Raw genomic sequence first — 14,891 nt, forward strand, 5'->3', positions numbered from 1 at the left:
TTCAGACTCTTTCAGACGGATGAAAGCTGGTTGTCCATCTCCAGTGGAAGTCTGTCTGGTTTCTTCAGATTGCACTATGTGGCGTCTTCTAGCTGGGTTTGTGCTTCTGCTGTGTGCTGCAGGTAAGGAGAAAACAACAAGACAACAGGAGGAAAACACAAAAGCGTATGATAGTTGATCTTGTGATTTAATGTCTGCGAAACATTTCCTGTGATGTTTTTAACACTAAACTTGTTGCACAAGTATACAATAGTATATTTGGCTGTTTTTAATAGGCAAGTTGATTCAGTGAATTGTGATCTCTCTCTGTTTCTTCCTCAGATACAACACCAGTGGCCCTTGGTGAGAACAGAACAGTTCCTGATTTTGGAAAGAAGTATAATGTCAAAGGTACATTTCTGCCTAATTACACAGAACATCCCAGTACAGTACACTTGTTTTTCAGTATGTCACATGTGCCTCTTTTCTGTAGGTGAGCTGAATTTGCCTCATTCTGGTGATTCTGGGCTAAAGGAACCGTTTGAAGTTTGGTACGACCTCGAGGGGAACAGAAGTCGCATCGACTATCGTAACAGTCAGTGATCTTCTCATGATAAAGTCACATAGTGTTAAAATCTAAATAGATTATGTATGTAATTTCTCTTCATTGCTGCTCTCTATACAGGTACAGTGCACACTTTTCTGATTGGAAATGACTTGGATTATGGCGTTATTTACCAGATCACACCAGTGCCAATTAAAGCAATTAAATATTTTCAGCTTAAAGGAACAAAGGAGGATCCAATACGTCCACAGGCGGCACTGCCTGATCTGCAGGGCTTTGAAGTATGTACACTGGAACACAAAAGATATTTTGAAAAATGTCTCAGTGTTGTTTTATTGTCCATGAGATGAAATTCAGTGGGGTTCAGTGTTGTTTTGGACTCCACTGACTTTCATTGTATAGACAAAAACAGTTAAAACTATCCAAAATGTTGTCTTGTGCTGTGTAGAAGAAAGTCATACAGGTTTAGAAAGATACGAATGACATTAAATCCCATAGATTCAATTAACTGTAATGCAAACCAAATCAACTTTTTTGTCCAGTTTGAGAAGATGGAGGATTACGCAGGCGTTCAGTGTGAGGTCTGGAAGAAGGTCACACAGGCTGGTCATAAGAAGAACACATATCGTCTGTGGGTCAAACGTCCAGAGGGAAGTGATTCCCCAGCCGTCCCGTACCACTTTGAGATGGAGGGCTTCAACACTCTTTTGGAGTCCCACAATGACAAATACATGATTGACTACAGTGACTTCAGCTCACAAACTGAATCGGACATTTTCACACCCCCTGGCGGTAACTGGAGAACACATTCAGTGACACGCCTCTTTTACACTTACAGACCATCTGATCAAAAGCTCACTGAGGTATTATGTGTTTAATTAGGAATGACCTATGAGGAGTTTCCGGATCCTCCTGAGGAGCATCAAATATTGGCCAATCCCCTTCAAGACTATGTCAGCACCTCCTCTGTTAGCCACGCCCACCGATTGTTCGGCCCCTTTAAGGAGAACTTTGAGCGTCAGTATAAAAGTGAGAAGGAGCACGAGGAGCGCGAGAACTACTTTGTACATAATCTTCGGTGAGAAAAAAAACATTACTTGATATTTATTTATATATAAAAGATTGTGAAAATACACCCCAATTGTATTATTTACATTAACTATTAATTAAGCAATACAGTATGAGAGTCTATGCTATATTGTAAATAGTCATAATTAAATAACTTAGGAAATGACAACTTGAAAACCAAGCCTCCCCAGACAGAACCATCCTGTGTCTGGAGTGTCCCAACAGTCCTCAATTAGCATATTGATGAATCTCTTGCATCATATAGGCATTAGTACAGTGATGATGAAGGCCATTGTACCACGTTTAATTCACATATAGGCCCAACATTAAAGTGATTTCTGAAGTACTTGGACAGTAAAGAGTTCCATCCATATTCGTTCAGTCATATTATAAAGCTGCTTCTAGCACTTTTTGTGTGCTGCTCCAATCCATTTTTTATAGTGACTGGCATTTCTGGGAAGCTTAATTTTATATTATAATTTTTGAGTGTATCCCTCTTCCTCCTCAGGAGTGTGCACTCTACAAACAGAGCCGGTCTTACATACAGCCTCGGTATCAACCAGTTTGCTGATTGGTCAGAGGAAGAGTGGAGGAAGTACTGCTAAAATTGATTAGTTGACTTAATAATCTGTGACTGAACAATGAAATAAATAAACACCTCTCTTAATTAGAGGAAAAGTGTGTGAAAAATTGAAGTTGCACTAACTTGAGTGCATTGTCTTTCTACTAGTTTACTTTATTAGATTAAGAAAATTTAGTTGTAGTTAAATTAAGAAAAGCTGAATTAGACGTTACACCCAGAATTGATCATGTAGTGGCCAGAAACCACTTCATCCTTGTCAAGAAGACACAAAAAATCCTGCTTATTCAGAAGCTGAAGAAAGTCCATATGGCATATGGCATCAAAGTACCACGAGAGATTCGAGAGCAACTGATTGGAGAACGCTTCTCCAGAGCGACTGCACGAGCTGTGATGACGACAGCTATTTCCTGATTGGCCAGAATTAACAATGATGTGCTTTTTGTGTTTATGACACTATAAAAACTCTATTCATGTATGTTATTGTAACTGTATGGATTGTTCTGTTCAATAATAATAATAAAAAAGGTTTAAAAAACTCTTTTCATGTAATTTAATGTTATATTGGTTTATCAAAATAAAACCCATAAAAATATAAAGTTTATATAAAGTGTCCAACTTGTTTTTGAATTTTCTGATCAGTAAGGGAAGATCCATCCCGACTCAAACCACTGGAGTTGTTTGGATTACTTGAACATGACCTTTATGTCCTTTTTGGAGCTGGGACTGTTCGATCCATTGGATGACATAGGATGAGAAAATGGCACAACGTATGATTTCACCCTGAGTCATCAATTTATTCATCAACTTTCTCAATCTCGAGTTTTTGGGGTTCTAGGAAAACTACCATATAAATACTGTTTACCCAAAAAAGTGAAAGTTTTGCATAATATTGTAATGCTCTTGTGTCGAAAATTTGTGATTTAGCTGATATATGCACCTTCTGTAAAAAATAAAGTGAAGATATTTGTAATTTATGTTTCTCATGTAATGTTTCATCGCTTTTCTGGAAAGATTTGAGTTCCTATTGTTTTTCTAAAGTTAATATGAACTGTAATTTACACATTTATAAGGATGTTATTTGCTTAAAACAAATCTTTAGAATCTACTGTTAACTTTCTTATCCTTGGGGCAAAATTCTGTTTTCACAAAGGTTTCTTTAAAAAATGCCTGCTTTTATAGATTTTTTATGTCAAGTAACATTTAATCAAATCACTAAGAATAATTACACTTTAAAAAATGCTGGGTTAAAAACAACCAAGTTGGGTTAAATACGGACAAACCCAGTGATTGGGTTGTTTTAACCCAGTGGTTGGGTTAAATGTTTGACCCAACCTGCTGGGCAGTTTTATTTAACTCAACTATTGTTTAAAAATGACTATATGGCTGGCTTAAAATGAGCCCAAAATAGGTTGGAAATTAAAAATCAGACACATAATTACTAGAGGCAACAAAAATATCAAAAGGTGAACATTCATTAAAAAGCAATTTAATCCATGTTAATTATTATTAATTAAACATATTAATAAATGTTAATTTCCAACCTATTTTGGGTTCATTTTAAGTGATCAATAAAGTATTTTTTAAACATTAGTTGAGTTGAATAAATCTACCCAGCAGGTTGGGTTTAAGATTCAACCCAACAGCTGGGTCAAAACAACCCAATCGCTGGGTTTGTCCATTTTTAACCCAACATTTTTTTTAGAGTGTAATATCAAAAAATGCATTTCTTTTTTGAAGAGATATGATGAAATCTTAAGGATTAATACTTGTTTTGGTGTTGTTGTTTTTTTTGTTTGTTTTTTTATCCTCTTTTCTTTCTTTGACAATGACTGTTAAAAAAGAAAGAACATAAAGAAAAGCAGGAACAAAACAATTTATTTATTTTTTCTCTTCCATATGTTCAGATGACTGGACGTATTGTTGATGCATTCTGTGTAATGTATGCAAAGTTGTATTTCATGTAATCTCTAAATTGTTTGCAATAATAATAATAAAGATTTCGCTCTGAGGCACCAAGCCAGAATCGCCACAGGGCGGATCATAACCTTCAAACATGGCGGAGGAAGAGAGATCCATTGACTGTAAGTTTTATATTTTACCCACAACATCTCATCTGCATTGCTTTTATCTTGCCATTACAGTCATGTATATTACGTAGCCTATATAAAACTATTTTATGCATGTTATGATCTATTTTACACAGCGAAATAGCGTTTGAGGACTGAAATGACAGAATCGTCAGCAAGCTTACTATAGCCTATCTATATATGGCGCAGTGAATGTAACAGCACGAGTAATATTATTAAATGTTCCTAAAGCATTGGACGCTACATTAAATTACAAAATCCGTTTAATGTTGGAGAGCGGGGACAGCTGCAAAACTTTACATTTCCTTCAGTTTCTCTGAGACTGTTTGTAATGAAAAGCTGCTGCTGTTCCATCAGCGCCCCCTACAGTCAAAGTGAATTTGCATTTTCATTCAGTTCGTCTGCTGTTTTTGTTTTTTGCAAATTGTGCAGGTGTGTCTTATAATTATAGCATACTTTCACAAAACAAAAGTCAAACCATTCTGTTTTTGCTTTATATTTTGAAATCTAATTTTAAATAGTGATAGTTGAAAATAACTGATGCTACATGTGTGTTTGCATCATGATTAAAATGCAGTGCTTGCCTGTAATTTCAAATGGCTCCTTATACAGTACTGTGCAAAAGCCACCATTAGATGTTGTTTTAGCAATGATGTAATGACCACATTTAATTATTTCTCAGTCTCTATTAGAATATAACCAGAAAATACAGTAAATTTGTATGTAGGACTTTGAAAATCTTGAAGTGTTTCCAGTTAAAGGCACAGTATGTAGATTTAATGCAGCTAGAGGTCGTCTATTCAAAACAAAGGCGTAGCTTGATGACACTGAACAAATACATTTGCTTAAAAAAAATCGGCAACTGGCAATGAAAGCAAAGAATCAAAGCAGTTCTCCTTATTAAAGGGCTGCAACACATTTCCTGTGATGTTTTTAACACTAAACCTGCTACGCAATGCAATAGTATATTTGGCTATGCGCAATCTCTCTCTCTTTCTGCCTCACATGCCACACCAGTCGGTGGCAGAACAGTTCCTGATTTTGGAAAGAAGTATCATGTCAAAGGTACATTTCTGCCTAATTACACAGAACATCCCAGTACAGTACACTTGTTTTTCAGTATGTCACATGTGCCTCTTTTCTGTAGGTGAGCTGAATTTGCCTCATTCTGAAGATTCTGATCCAGAACCGTTTGAAGTTTGGTACGACCTCGAGGGGAACAGAAGTCGCATCGACTATCGTAACAGTCAGTGATCTTCTGATGATAAAGTCACACAGTGTTAAAATCTAAATAGATTATGTATGTAGTTTCTCTTCATTGCTGCTCTCTATACAGGTACAGTGCGCACTTTTCTGATTGGAAACGACTTGGATTATGGCGTCATTTACCAGATCACACCAGTGCCAATTAAAGAAATTAAATATTTCCAGCTTAAAGGAACAAAGGAGGATCCAATACGTCCACAGGCGGCACTGCCTGATCTGCAGGGCTTTGAAGTATGTACTACTTAAAGTGCTTTTTTCATTTTCACCTTTCTCTAGTGTGTAATGTTGCTGTTTGAGCATGTTGCTCCAGCGGGAGTTTTATTCTTTATATCAGTGTCACTGTTTCTGAACTCCCTGAAATGTGTGAATATGTGAATAAAATCATTGTTTTTGTCCAGTTTGAGAAGATGGAGGATTACGCAGGCGTTCAGTGTGAGGTCTGGAAGAAGGTCACACAGGCTGGTCATAAGAAGAACACATATCGTCTGTGGGTCAAACGTCCAGAGGGAAGTGATTCCCCAGCCGTCCCGTACCACTTTGAGATGGAGGGCTTCAACACTCTTTTGGAGTCCCACAATGACAAATACATGATTGACTACAGTGACTTCAGCTCACAAACTGAATCGGACATTTTCACACCCCCTGGAGGTAACTGGAGAACACACATTCAGTGACACGCCTCTTTTACACTTACAGACCATCTGATCAAAAGCTCACTGAGGTATTATGTGTTTAATTAGGAATGACCTATGAGGAGTTTCCAGATCCTCCTGAGGAGCATCAAATATTGGCCAATCCCCTTCAAGACTATGTCAGCACCTCCCCTGTTAGCCACGCCCACCGATTGTTCGGCTCCTTTAAGGAGAAGTTTAATCGTCAGTATGAAAGTGAGAAGGAGCACGAGGAGCGCGAGAACTACTTTATACATAGTGTTCGGTGAGGAAAAACAACAAACATTATAATGTAGAAGTAGTAAGTCTATGAAACTGTCTAATTTAAGATATTTTTTGTTTAACATCCTCTTTCTCCTCAGCTGTGTGCACTCTACGAACAGAGCCGGTCTAACATTCAGCTGCGGTATCAATCACTTCGCTGATTGGTCAAAGGCAGAAAAGGCCAGGATGACAGGAGGTTTAATAATTCCAGATCAGATAAAGGAAGATACAAAATAGTCCTCACACATTTCTTTGAGTCTGTTGCCAACGAACAAGTAGTTCAGCTCACTTATACTGTCCTCTGATGAGATTAGTGTAATTTAATATTTTTCAAAATTTTTATTTGAATAATTACATTTGGTTAAATTGAGTATCTGCATCTTCAAGCCATTTTGGCAACATGTATCATTTTCAGTTTATGGTTTGTAGTTGATCTGTTTATAAAGTGATCATGGTGACGTTGGTTATCAAACCCCAAATGTATTGACAAGCTAATGATTAAAATACTGATTAAAACCATATGTTTTGTCTTTGATTAAATGTACATAACATCAGTAGATGAAAAATGACTACCACATCAATAAGTTCTAATCTTGCAAAACCTCTTACTATTCAAAAATGTGTTTTAAAACCAGTTCACTATTAACTACATTGGGTTAATTTTTAAAAAAGAAATAAAATAAACATTCTGTATAATTGCAATACATTTTTTTTTTTAAATATTACATTTATATGCTTATTTAAGTTGGTCTATATTTTGTTCACAGTGGCAGTAGCTCATCTCATGTTTCAAGCATTTCTGCAAAAGTTATTTTCCATCTCTCATTTCACTTAAATCTTGGTGAGAGAATAAACCTGTTTCATTTTCACATTTATTTCAGATTTTCAAAGATTTAGTCAAAACTTTTTTAGCAGTTGGTTGTATTGAAAAAGATGTGTGCTTATGATCTTTTTCTGCCTCTAAATTGGTCCTTAATCCAATTCCACCCTAAAACAAATATGGGTTTCTGCCTCTTCATAGACCTGAGTCAGGGTAGAGCCATATTGTATGTGTTATAGCAGTAAAATGTTGTTTGGTTAATTTCGAGGGTGACAAAACTTGAAGTCAAGGTATAATTAGATTTATATTTAGAATTATAAAATGTATGCATTTTTCATTTTTCATGCATTTATGTTCATTTTTTTCCAAAATCAGATCTGGCCTCGTAGTGAACTCTCTTTACCTTATACAGATGAAAACTGAAGAAGTGTCTTGAAAAAATAACCGTCCAGTTAGGCCTCACATCCTCTATCCATTCTAATGCCTATAAAATAGCTAATGTTTCAGCTGTGAAAACACAGAAAGACCATTATTTAATCTACTGCCTTATCTCAGTCTGTAAGGTGAGAAATAAACATGACACAATTAGTCCAGTTGAGATTTGGACCCTTTGATTCATCTATATAAATTCAAACATTGTCTTATGGTAACAGATCAATCTCATAAATAAATAAAGAGTAATAGTTTAATTTACTATTTATTTACACATCAGCTATTTATTTGGGAGATTGATCTATGTTATCACTGTAAATCAATGTGCAACTCACTGAACTTCACAGTAAACAGTGCTTTATATAACACTCAAACAACCAGTTACGAGCTGGACGATCTTCAACTTGAGCTTATTCTAGTAATTTAAAGTTAATTTGTTTATTTTAACTTCTAATGGCTTTTTGTATATTTCAACCAATAATTCAGGAATTACTTTTAAAAGCACCATCACATATTAACATTTTTCCCAGGGGTGAAAGATGGACTGATTACAGGCGTCCTCAGTGATCGGAGCGGTATCAAACACAGACCTTGTCCTGGATCAATATTTGTCCACCAGTGACCCTCATGTCAAATTTTTATTTTGACCTTCTGTTACATAATTGGTCACTAGTGCAAACTCTCATGTTAAGACTCTTTCAGACGGACGAAAGTTTGTTCTCCATCTCCAGTGGAAATCTGTCTGGTTTCTTCAGATTGCACTATGTGGCGTCTTCTAGCTGGGTTTGTGCTTCTGCTGTGTGCTGCAGGTAAAGAGAAAACAACAAGACAACAGGAGGAAAACACAAAAGCGTATGATAGTTGATCTTCAGATCAATATTTCCTGTGATGTTTTTAACACTAAACATGTTGTGCAAGTATGCAATGGTATATTTATTTATGTGTTTTAATAGAAAAGTTGATACAGTTTGTGTGATCTCTCTCTCTGTTTCTTCCTCAGATGCCGCACCAGTTGGTGACAGAACAGTTCCTGATTTTGGAAAGAAGTATCATGTCAAAGGTACATTTCTGCCTAATTACACAGAACATCCCAGTACAGTACACTTGTTTTTCAGTATGTCACATGTGCCTCTTTTCTGTAGGTGAGCTGAATTTGCCTTATTCTGATGTTTCTGGGCTAAAGGAACCGTTTGAAGTTTGGTACGACCTCGAGGGGAACAGAAGTCGCATCGACTATCGTAACAGTCAGTGATCTTCTCATGATAAAGTCACATAGTGTTAAAATCAAAATAGATTATGTATGTAGTTTCTCTTCATTGCTGCTCTCTATACAGGTACAGTGCGCACTTTTCTGATTGGAAACGACTTGGATTATGGCATCATTTACAAGATCACACCAGTCAATACTGAGACCGAAGTTCAAGCTATTAAATATTTTCAGCTTAAAGGAACAAAGGAGGATCCAATACGTCCACAGGCGGCACTGCCTGATCTGCAGGGCTTTGAAGTATGTACTCTTGTTTAAATATTTTCCAAAATGTCATCTTGTGCTCTGTAGAAGAAAGTCATACAGGTTTAGAAAGATATGAATGACATTAAATCTCATAGATTCAATTAACTGTAATGCAAACGAAATTAACACAGAGTCTGAAATGTTTATGTCATTTTTATTTTCGTCCAGTTTGAGAAGATGGAGGATTACGCAGGCGTTCAGTGTGAGGTCTGGAAGAAGGTCACACAGGCTGGTCATAAGAAGAACACATATCGTCTGTGGGTCAAACGTCCAGAGGGAAGTGATTCCCCAGCCGTCCCGTACCACTTTGAGATGGAGGGCTTCAACACTCTTTTGGGGTCCCACAATGACAAATACATGATTGACTACAGTGACTTCAGCTCACAAACTGAATCAGACATTTTCACACCCCCTTTAGGTAACTGGAGAACACATTCAGTGTCATGCCTCTTTTACACTTACAGACCATCTGATCAAAAGCTCACTGAGGTATTATGTGTTTAATTAGGAATGACCTATGAGGAGTTTCCGGATCCTCCTGAGGAGCATCAAATATTGGCCAATCCCCTTCAAGACTATGTCAGCACCTCTCCTGTTAGCCACGCCCACCGATTGTTCGGCTCCTTTAAGGAGAAGTTTAATCGTCTGTATAAAAATGAGAAGGAGCACGAGGAGCGTGAGAACTACTTTGTACATGGTTTTCGGTGAGAAAAAACAACAAACATTATAATGTTGAAGTAGTAAGTCTGTGAACTTGTCTGATGCTTTTTTTTTAACATCGTCTTTCTCCTCAGGTATGTGCACTCTATGAACAGAGCCGGTCTTACATACAGCCTCGGTATCAACCAGTTTGCTGATTGGTCAGAGGCAGAGCTGGCCAGGAGGAGAGGTTTAATAATTCCAGAACGGAAAAAGACTGTTACAGAATAGTCCTCACACATTTATTTGAGTCTGTTGCCAATGTATGATACAGTTTAATAAACTTTGTCTGTGTCTTTTGATGTTTGTCATTAAAATCTAAAGGTGAAAAAACAAGAATTCACCGTTTTAACAAGTGACTACTAGACTGTCTTCTGATGAAATTAGTGTAATTTAATCTTTGTCTAAATCATTTTTTGAATAATTACATTTGGTTAAATTGAGTATCTGCATCAAACTATTGTTTTAAAACCAGTGTTTACTTTTGCTTAAATTGCTTTTTGCACGCATGATGGTGGATATATAAACACACACAAAGATGAAGATGAAGGCAAATAGGTAGCTTAATATTTAATAAATCCAACAGGTAATCCAAAAGAACAGAGCAACATGCAACACATCTAAAACAGACGACACCACCAGACTGAATCAGAACTGAACATACACTCTAAAAAATGCTGGGTTAAAAACAACCCAAGTTGGGTTGAAAATGGACAAACCCAGCGACTGGGTTGTTTTAACCCAACTGTTGGGTTAAATGTTTGCCCTACACCCACTGTAAACATTTCTCTTTGTGAGGTTTGGTTTGGAGTGGCTGAAATGCATCTTTACGCACAACTGCCAGCCTGCATGGAGAGCTTCTTGAGACTCCAGAGACACCAGAAGCTTCAAATACCTGTTTGCTGCTCAGCACTGGCTTTTTTATAGCTGCCCTTTTAATACAATTAATTTTTTTGACCGGAACTTTCCTCAATAAGCCTTTATCTGACCGAGTTCTGCTGTGCTCTAAATCACTCACAAATCTTATGATAATTTGATAATCTCTATTCAGTTTTCACACAATATTAGTTGTTTTCATGCCTTTTGCACAACATTGCACCATTTCATGCTTTTCATCTTCAGAAAGATCTTTCTTCCTCTCCATATTGCATGAAAACTGTGACTTGCTTAATAATGTGGAACAACCTCAAAGAAGGGTTTCCATAGATCTGGCAAATTATTTTGTCTGAGATTGATACCAGTTATCTAAAAAGACATGGATAAATAAATGAACAAACATTTTCTTAGACAAACTAAAATCTGAATGTTTATTGTACTGAAATCCTACTGATATGTCAATTGCATAATAATTTGGAACGCAGTGTATATTTAGGAGATTGATTTATATTATCACAGTAAATCAATGTTCATCTAACAGAACTTCAGCCCATTGTAAACAGTGCTTTATATAACGGTCACCCTGATTTTGCCAAGTAAGACATGTTCCTGGATTCAGCATCTTTGTTGATCTTGGAACAACATTCCAATCAACCAATCAGATTTGTGGGACGTTTACTGTTTATGACAGTTTAGGCTTGCAACCAGGGTTAGGTGCTTCTACATCAGTGTTATTCACCTTTCCCCTCTGATTTTAAGGATAAGTTATGGGTAGGATTAGGTTTAGGGGTAGGAATAGGGTTAAAGGATTAGTTCACTTTTAAATAAAATTTTCCTGATAATTTACTCACCCCCATGTTATCCAAGATGTGCATGTTTTACTTTCTTCAGTCGAAAAGAAATTAAGGTTTTTGATGAAAACATTCCAAGATTATTCTCCTTTATAGTGGACTTCAATGGACTCCCGACGGTTGAAGGTCAAAATTACAGTTTCAGTGCAGCTTCAAAGGGCTTTAAATGATACCAGACGAGGAATAAGGGTAAACTGCATTTACGTATTCTTCAAAAAGCTTACGCTGTATGTCCTACACCTTCCCTATTCAATTTGAGCTTATTCATGTAATTTAAAGTTTAATTCAGAAATTACTTGTAGTGAAATCAAGGACAACGATCACCCACGCAGTCTCTATTGAGGGTTATCAAACATAGTCCTTGTCCTGGTTCAGTAAATATTTGTCCACCCCCAGTAAATCCTTATGTCATATGACGTTAATTCAGTCCCTCCGCCGTGTGCTTTTATTGTGACCTTCCATTACGTTTGGTCACTGGAGTGAACACTCAGACTTTTTCAGACGGACAAAAGCTTATTATTCATCTCTAGTGGAAGTCTGTCTGGTTTCTTCAGATTGCACTATGTGGCGTCTTCTAGCTGGGTTTGTGCTTCTGCTGTGTGCTGCAGGTAAGGAGAAAACAAGACAACAGGAGGAAAACAAAAAAGTGGATGATAGTTGATTTCCAGATCAACATTTCCTGTGATTTTTTTTTTTTTAATTATGCAATGGTATATTTAGCTATGTGTTTTAATAGGCAAGCTGATATAATGAATTGTGATCTCTCTCTGTTTCCTCCTCAGATGCCGCACCAGTCGGTGACAGAACAGTTCCTGATTTTGGAAAGAAGTATCATGTCAAAGGTACATTTCTGCCTAATTACACAGTGCATCCCAGTACAGTACACTTGTTTTTCAGTATGTCACATGTGCCTCTTTTCTGTAGGTGAGCTGAATTTGCCTCATTCTGGTGATTCTGGGCTAAAGGAACCGTTTGAAGTTTGGTACGACCTCGAGGGGAACAGAAGTCGCATCGACTATCATAATGGTCAGTGATCTTCTCATGATAAAGTCACAAAGTGTTAAAATCTAAATTGATTATTATACAGTTTCTCTTCATTGCTGCTCTCTATACAGGTACAGTGCACACTTTTCTGATTGGAAATGGCTTGGATTATGGCGTCATTTACCAGATCACACCAGTCACCACTGACACTGAAATTCAAGCTATTAAATGTTTTGAGGTTAAAGGAACAAAGGAGGATCCAATACGTCCACAGGCGGCACTGCCTGATCTGCAGGGCTTTGAAGTATGTACACTGGAACACAAAAGATATTTTGAAAAATGTCTCAGTGTTGTTCTTTTTTGTCCATATGATAAAAGTCAGCAGGGTTCAGTGTTGTTTTGGACTCCACTGATATTCACTGTATAGACAAAAACAGTTGAAACTTTATCCAAAACGTCACCTTGTGCTGTGTAGAAGAAAGTCATACAGGTTTAGAAAAATATGAATGACATTAAATCCCATAGATTCAATTAACTGTAATGCAAACCAAATCAACAGAGTCTGAAATGTTTATGTAATTTTTTATTTTCGTCCAGTTTGAGAAGATGGAGGATTTCTCAGGCGTTCAGTGTGAGGTCTGGAAGAAGGTCACACAGGCTGGTCATAAGAAGAACACATATCGTCTGTGGGTCAAACGTCCAGAGGGAAGTGATTCCCCAGCCGTCCCGTACCACTTTGAGATGGAGGGCTTCAACACTCTTTTGGAGTCCCACAAAGATAAATACATGATTGACTACAGTGACTTCAGCTCTGCTGAATCGGACATTTTCACACCCCCTTTAGGTAACTGGAGAACACATTCAGTGACACGCCTCTCTTACACTTACAGACCATCTGATCAAAAGCTCACTGAGGTATTATGTGTTTAATTAGGAATGACCTGTGAGGAGTTTCCGGATCCTCCTGAGGAGCATCAAATATTGGCCAATCCCCTTCAAGACTATGTCAGCACCTCCCCTGTTAGCCACGCCCACCGATTGTTCGGCTCCTTTAAGAAGAAGTTTGAGCGTCAGTATGAAAGTGACAAAGAGCATGAGGAGCGTGAGAGCTACTTCATACATACTCTTCGGTGAGGAAAAACAACAAACATTATAATATAGAAGTAGTAAGTCTATGAATCTGTCTGATTTTAGATACATATGCTTTATTGTTCAACATCCTCTTTTTTCTCAGGCATGTGCACTCTACCAACAGAGCCGGTCTTACATTCAGCGTTGGTATCAATCACTTCGCTGATAAATCAGCCGCAGAGAAGGCCAGGATGACAGGAGGTTTAATAATTCCAGATCTGATAAAGGCAGATACAAAATAGTCCTCACACATTTCTTTGAGTCTGTTGCCAGCGTTTATGTTAGAGTTTGATAAACTAAAGAGAAAATCTAAAGGTGAAAAAAATGAGAATTCACTGTTTAAACAAGTAGCTCAGCTCACTTATACTGTCCTCTGAAGATTTTTTTTTTTTTTTTTTTTTGAATAATTACATTTGGTTAAATTGAGTATCTGCATCTTCAAGCTATTTTGGCAACATGTGTCATTTTCAGTTTATGGTTTGTAGTTGATCTGTTTATAAAGTGATCATGGTGACGTTGGTTATCAAACCCCGGATGTATTGACAAGCTAATGATTAAAATACTGATTAAAACCATATGTTTTGTCTTTGATTAAATGTACATAACATCAGTAGATGAAAAATGACTGCCACATCAATAAGTTCTAATTTTGCAAAACTATTCAAAAATGTGTTTTAAAACCAGTGTTCACTATTAAAAGGGCTGATTTTTTTTTTTTTTTTTTTTTTATAAATAAAATTAACACTCTGTATAATTGCAATATATAATTTTTAAAAAAAGTATTACATTTATATGCTTATTTATTTAAGTTGGTCTACATTTTGATCAGTGGCAGTAGCTCATCTGCAAAAGTTACTTTCCATCTCTCATTTCACTTCAAACTCATTTTCACATTTATTTCTGATTTTCAATGATTCGTTTAGTCAAAACTTTTTTAGCAGTTTGCTGTACTGAAAAAGATATCTGCTTATGATCTTTTTCTGCCTATAACTTAGTCCGTAATCCAATTCCATCATAATACAACTATGGTTTTCTGCCTCTTCAGAGCTTAGTCAGTAGAGCCATGTCAAATTTCTGACATGAAAACGAGGCTTAAGTATGA

At 36.8% G+C, this 14,891-nt stretch overlaps 4 protein-coding genes across 4 annotated transcripts; all 4 read left to right on the forward strand.

Annotated features, from left to right (window-relative positions):
• The first annotated feature begins 76 nt into the window (after nt 1-76).
• On the forward strand, nt 77-2,252 carry LOC137037322 (counting factor associated protein D-like). The gene is made up of 7 exons (XM_067411217.1): nt 77-122; nt 322-390; nt 473-574; nt 665-825; nt 1,087-1,336; nt 1,427-1,622; nt 2,121-2,252. The coding sequence occupies exons 1-7, from the start codon at nt 77-79 to the stop codon at nt 2,215-2,217; spliced, it is 921 nt and encodes a 306-aa protein (XP_067267318.1). The 3' UTR covers nt 2,218-2,252.
• A 1,975-nt stretch (nt 2,253-4,227) lies between these two features.
• LOC137037319 (counting factor associated protein D-like) lies at nt 4,228-6,994 on the forward strand. The gene is made up of 7 exons (XM_067411214.1): nt 4,228-4,276; nt 5,300-5,347; nt 5,430-5,528; nt 5,619-5,779; nt 5,947-6,196; nt 6,289-6,484; nt 6,582-6,994. The coding sequence occupies exons 1-7, from the start codon at nt 4,249-4,251 to the stop codon at nt 6,718-6,720; spliced, it is 921 nt and encodes a 306-aa protein (XP_067267315.1). The 5' UTR covers nt 4,228-4,248; the 3' UTR covers nt 6,721-6,994.
• A 1,408-nt stretch (nt 6,995-8,402) lies between these two features.
• Nucleotides 8,403-10,299, forward strand: LOC137037911 (counting factor associated protein D-like). The gene is made up of 7 exons (XM_067412307.1): nt 8,403-8,544; nt 8,736-8,795; nt 8,878-8,979; nt 9,070-9,242; nt 9,417-9,666; nt 9,757-9,952; nt 10,043-10,299. Exons 1-7 carry the CDS (start codon nt 8,499-8,501, stop codon nt 10,176-10,178), a joined length of 963 nt encoding a protein of 320 aa, XP_067268408.1. The 5' UTR covers nt 8,403-8,498; the 3' UTR covers nt 10,179-10,299.
• Nucleotides 10,300-12,124: 1,825 nt separating this feature from the next.
• Nucleotides 12,125-14,364, forward strand: LOC137037810 (counting factor associated protein D-like). The gene is made up of 7 exons (XM_067412111.1): nt 12,125-12,282; nt 12,457-12,516; nt 12,599-12,700; nt 12,790-12,962; nt 13,256-13,502; nt 13,593-13,788; nt 13,893-14,364. The coding sequence occupies exons 1-7, from the start codon at nt 12,237-12,239 to the stop codon at nt 14,029-14,031; spliced, it is 963 nt and encodes a 320-aa protein (XP_067268212.1). The 5' UTR covers nt 12,125-12,236; the 3' UTR covers nt 14,032-14,364.
• Nucleotides 14,365-14,891: the final 527 nt, after the last annotated feature.

This window comes from Chanodichthys erythropterus, chromosome 15, assembly GCF_024489055.1.
Source record: "Chanodichthys erythropterus isolate Z2021 chromosome 15, ASM2448905v1, whole genome shotgun sequence".
Classification (NCBI taxonomy): domain Eukaryota; kingdom Metazoa; phylum Chordata; class Actinopteri; order Cypriniformes; family Xenocyprididae; genus Chanodichthys; species Chanodichthys erythropterus.

What these genes read in the sequence shown, in the direction of transcription:
- LOC137037322 (XM_067411217.1), top strand. Translation starts at nt 77, where the DNA reads ATGTGGCGTCTTCTAGCTGGGTTTGTGCTTCTGCTGTGTGCTGCAG. An exon ending in CTGATCTGCAGGGCTTTGAA is followed by an intron (nt 826 to 1,086) that starts GTATGTACACTG and finishes TTTTTTGTCCAG; the next exon opens with TTTGAGAAGATGGAGGATTA. An exon ending in CATTTTCACACCCCCTGGCG is followed by an intron (nt 1,337 to 1,426) that starts GTAACTGGAGAA and finishes GTGTTTAATTAG; the next exon opens with GAATGACCTATGAGGAGTTT.
- LOC137037319 (XM_067411214.1), top strand. Translation starts at nt 4,249, where the DNA reads ATGGCGGAGGAAGAGAGATCCATTGACT. An exon ending in AAAGAAGTATCATGTCAAAG is followed by an intron (nt 5,348 to 5,429) that starts GTACATTTCTGC and finishes TCTTTTCTGTAG; the next exon opens with GTGAGCTGAATTTGCCTCAT. An exon ending in CATTTTCACACCCCCTGGAG is followed by an intron (nt 6,197 to 6,288) that starts GTAACTGGAGAA and finishes GTGTTTAATTAG; the next exon opens with GAATGACCTATGAGGAGTTT.
- LOC137037911 (XM_067412307.1), top strand. Translation starts at nt 8,499, where the DNA reads ATGTGGCGTCTTCTAGCTGGGTTTGTGCTTCTGCTGTGTGCTGCAG. An exon ending in TCGCATCGACTATCGTAACA is followed by an intron (nt 8,980 to 9,069) that starts GTCAGTGATCTT and finishes CTCTCTATACAG; the next exon opens with GTACAGTGCGCACTTTTCTG. An exon ending in CATTTTCACACCCCCTTTAG is followed by an intron (nt 9,667 to 9,756) that starts GTAACTGGAGAA and finishes GTGTTTAATTAG; the next exon opens with GAATGACCTATGAGGAGTTT.
- LOC137037810 (XM_067412111.1), top strand. Translation starts at nt 12,237, where the DNA reads ATGTGGCGTCTTCTAGCTGGGTTTGTGCTTCTGCTGTGTGCTGCAG. An exon ending in GCTTCTGCTGTGTGCTGCAG is followed by an intron (nt 12,283 to 12,456) that starts GTAAGGAGAAAA and finishes TTTCCTCCTCAG; the next exon opens with ATGCCGCACCAGTCGGTGAC. An exon ending in CTGATCTGCAGGGCTTTGAA is followed by an intron (nt 12,963 to 13,255) that starts GTATGTACACTG and finishes ATTTTCGTCCAG; the next exon opens with TTTGAGAAGATGGAGGATTT.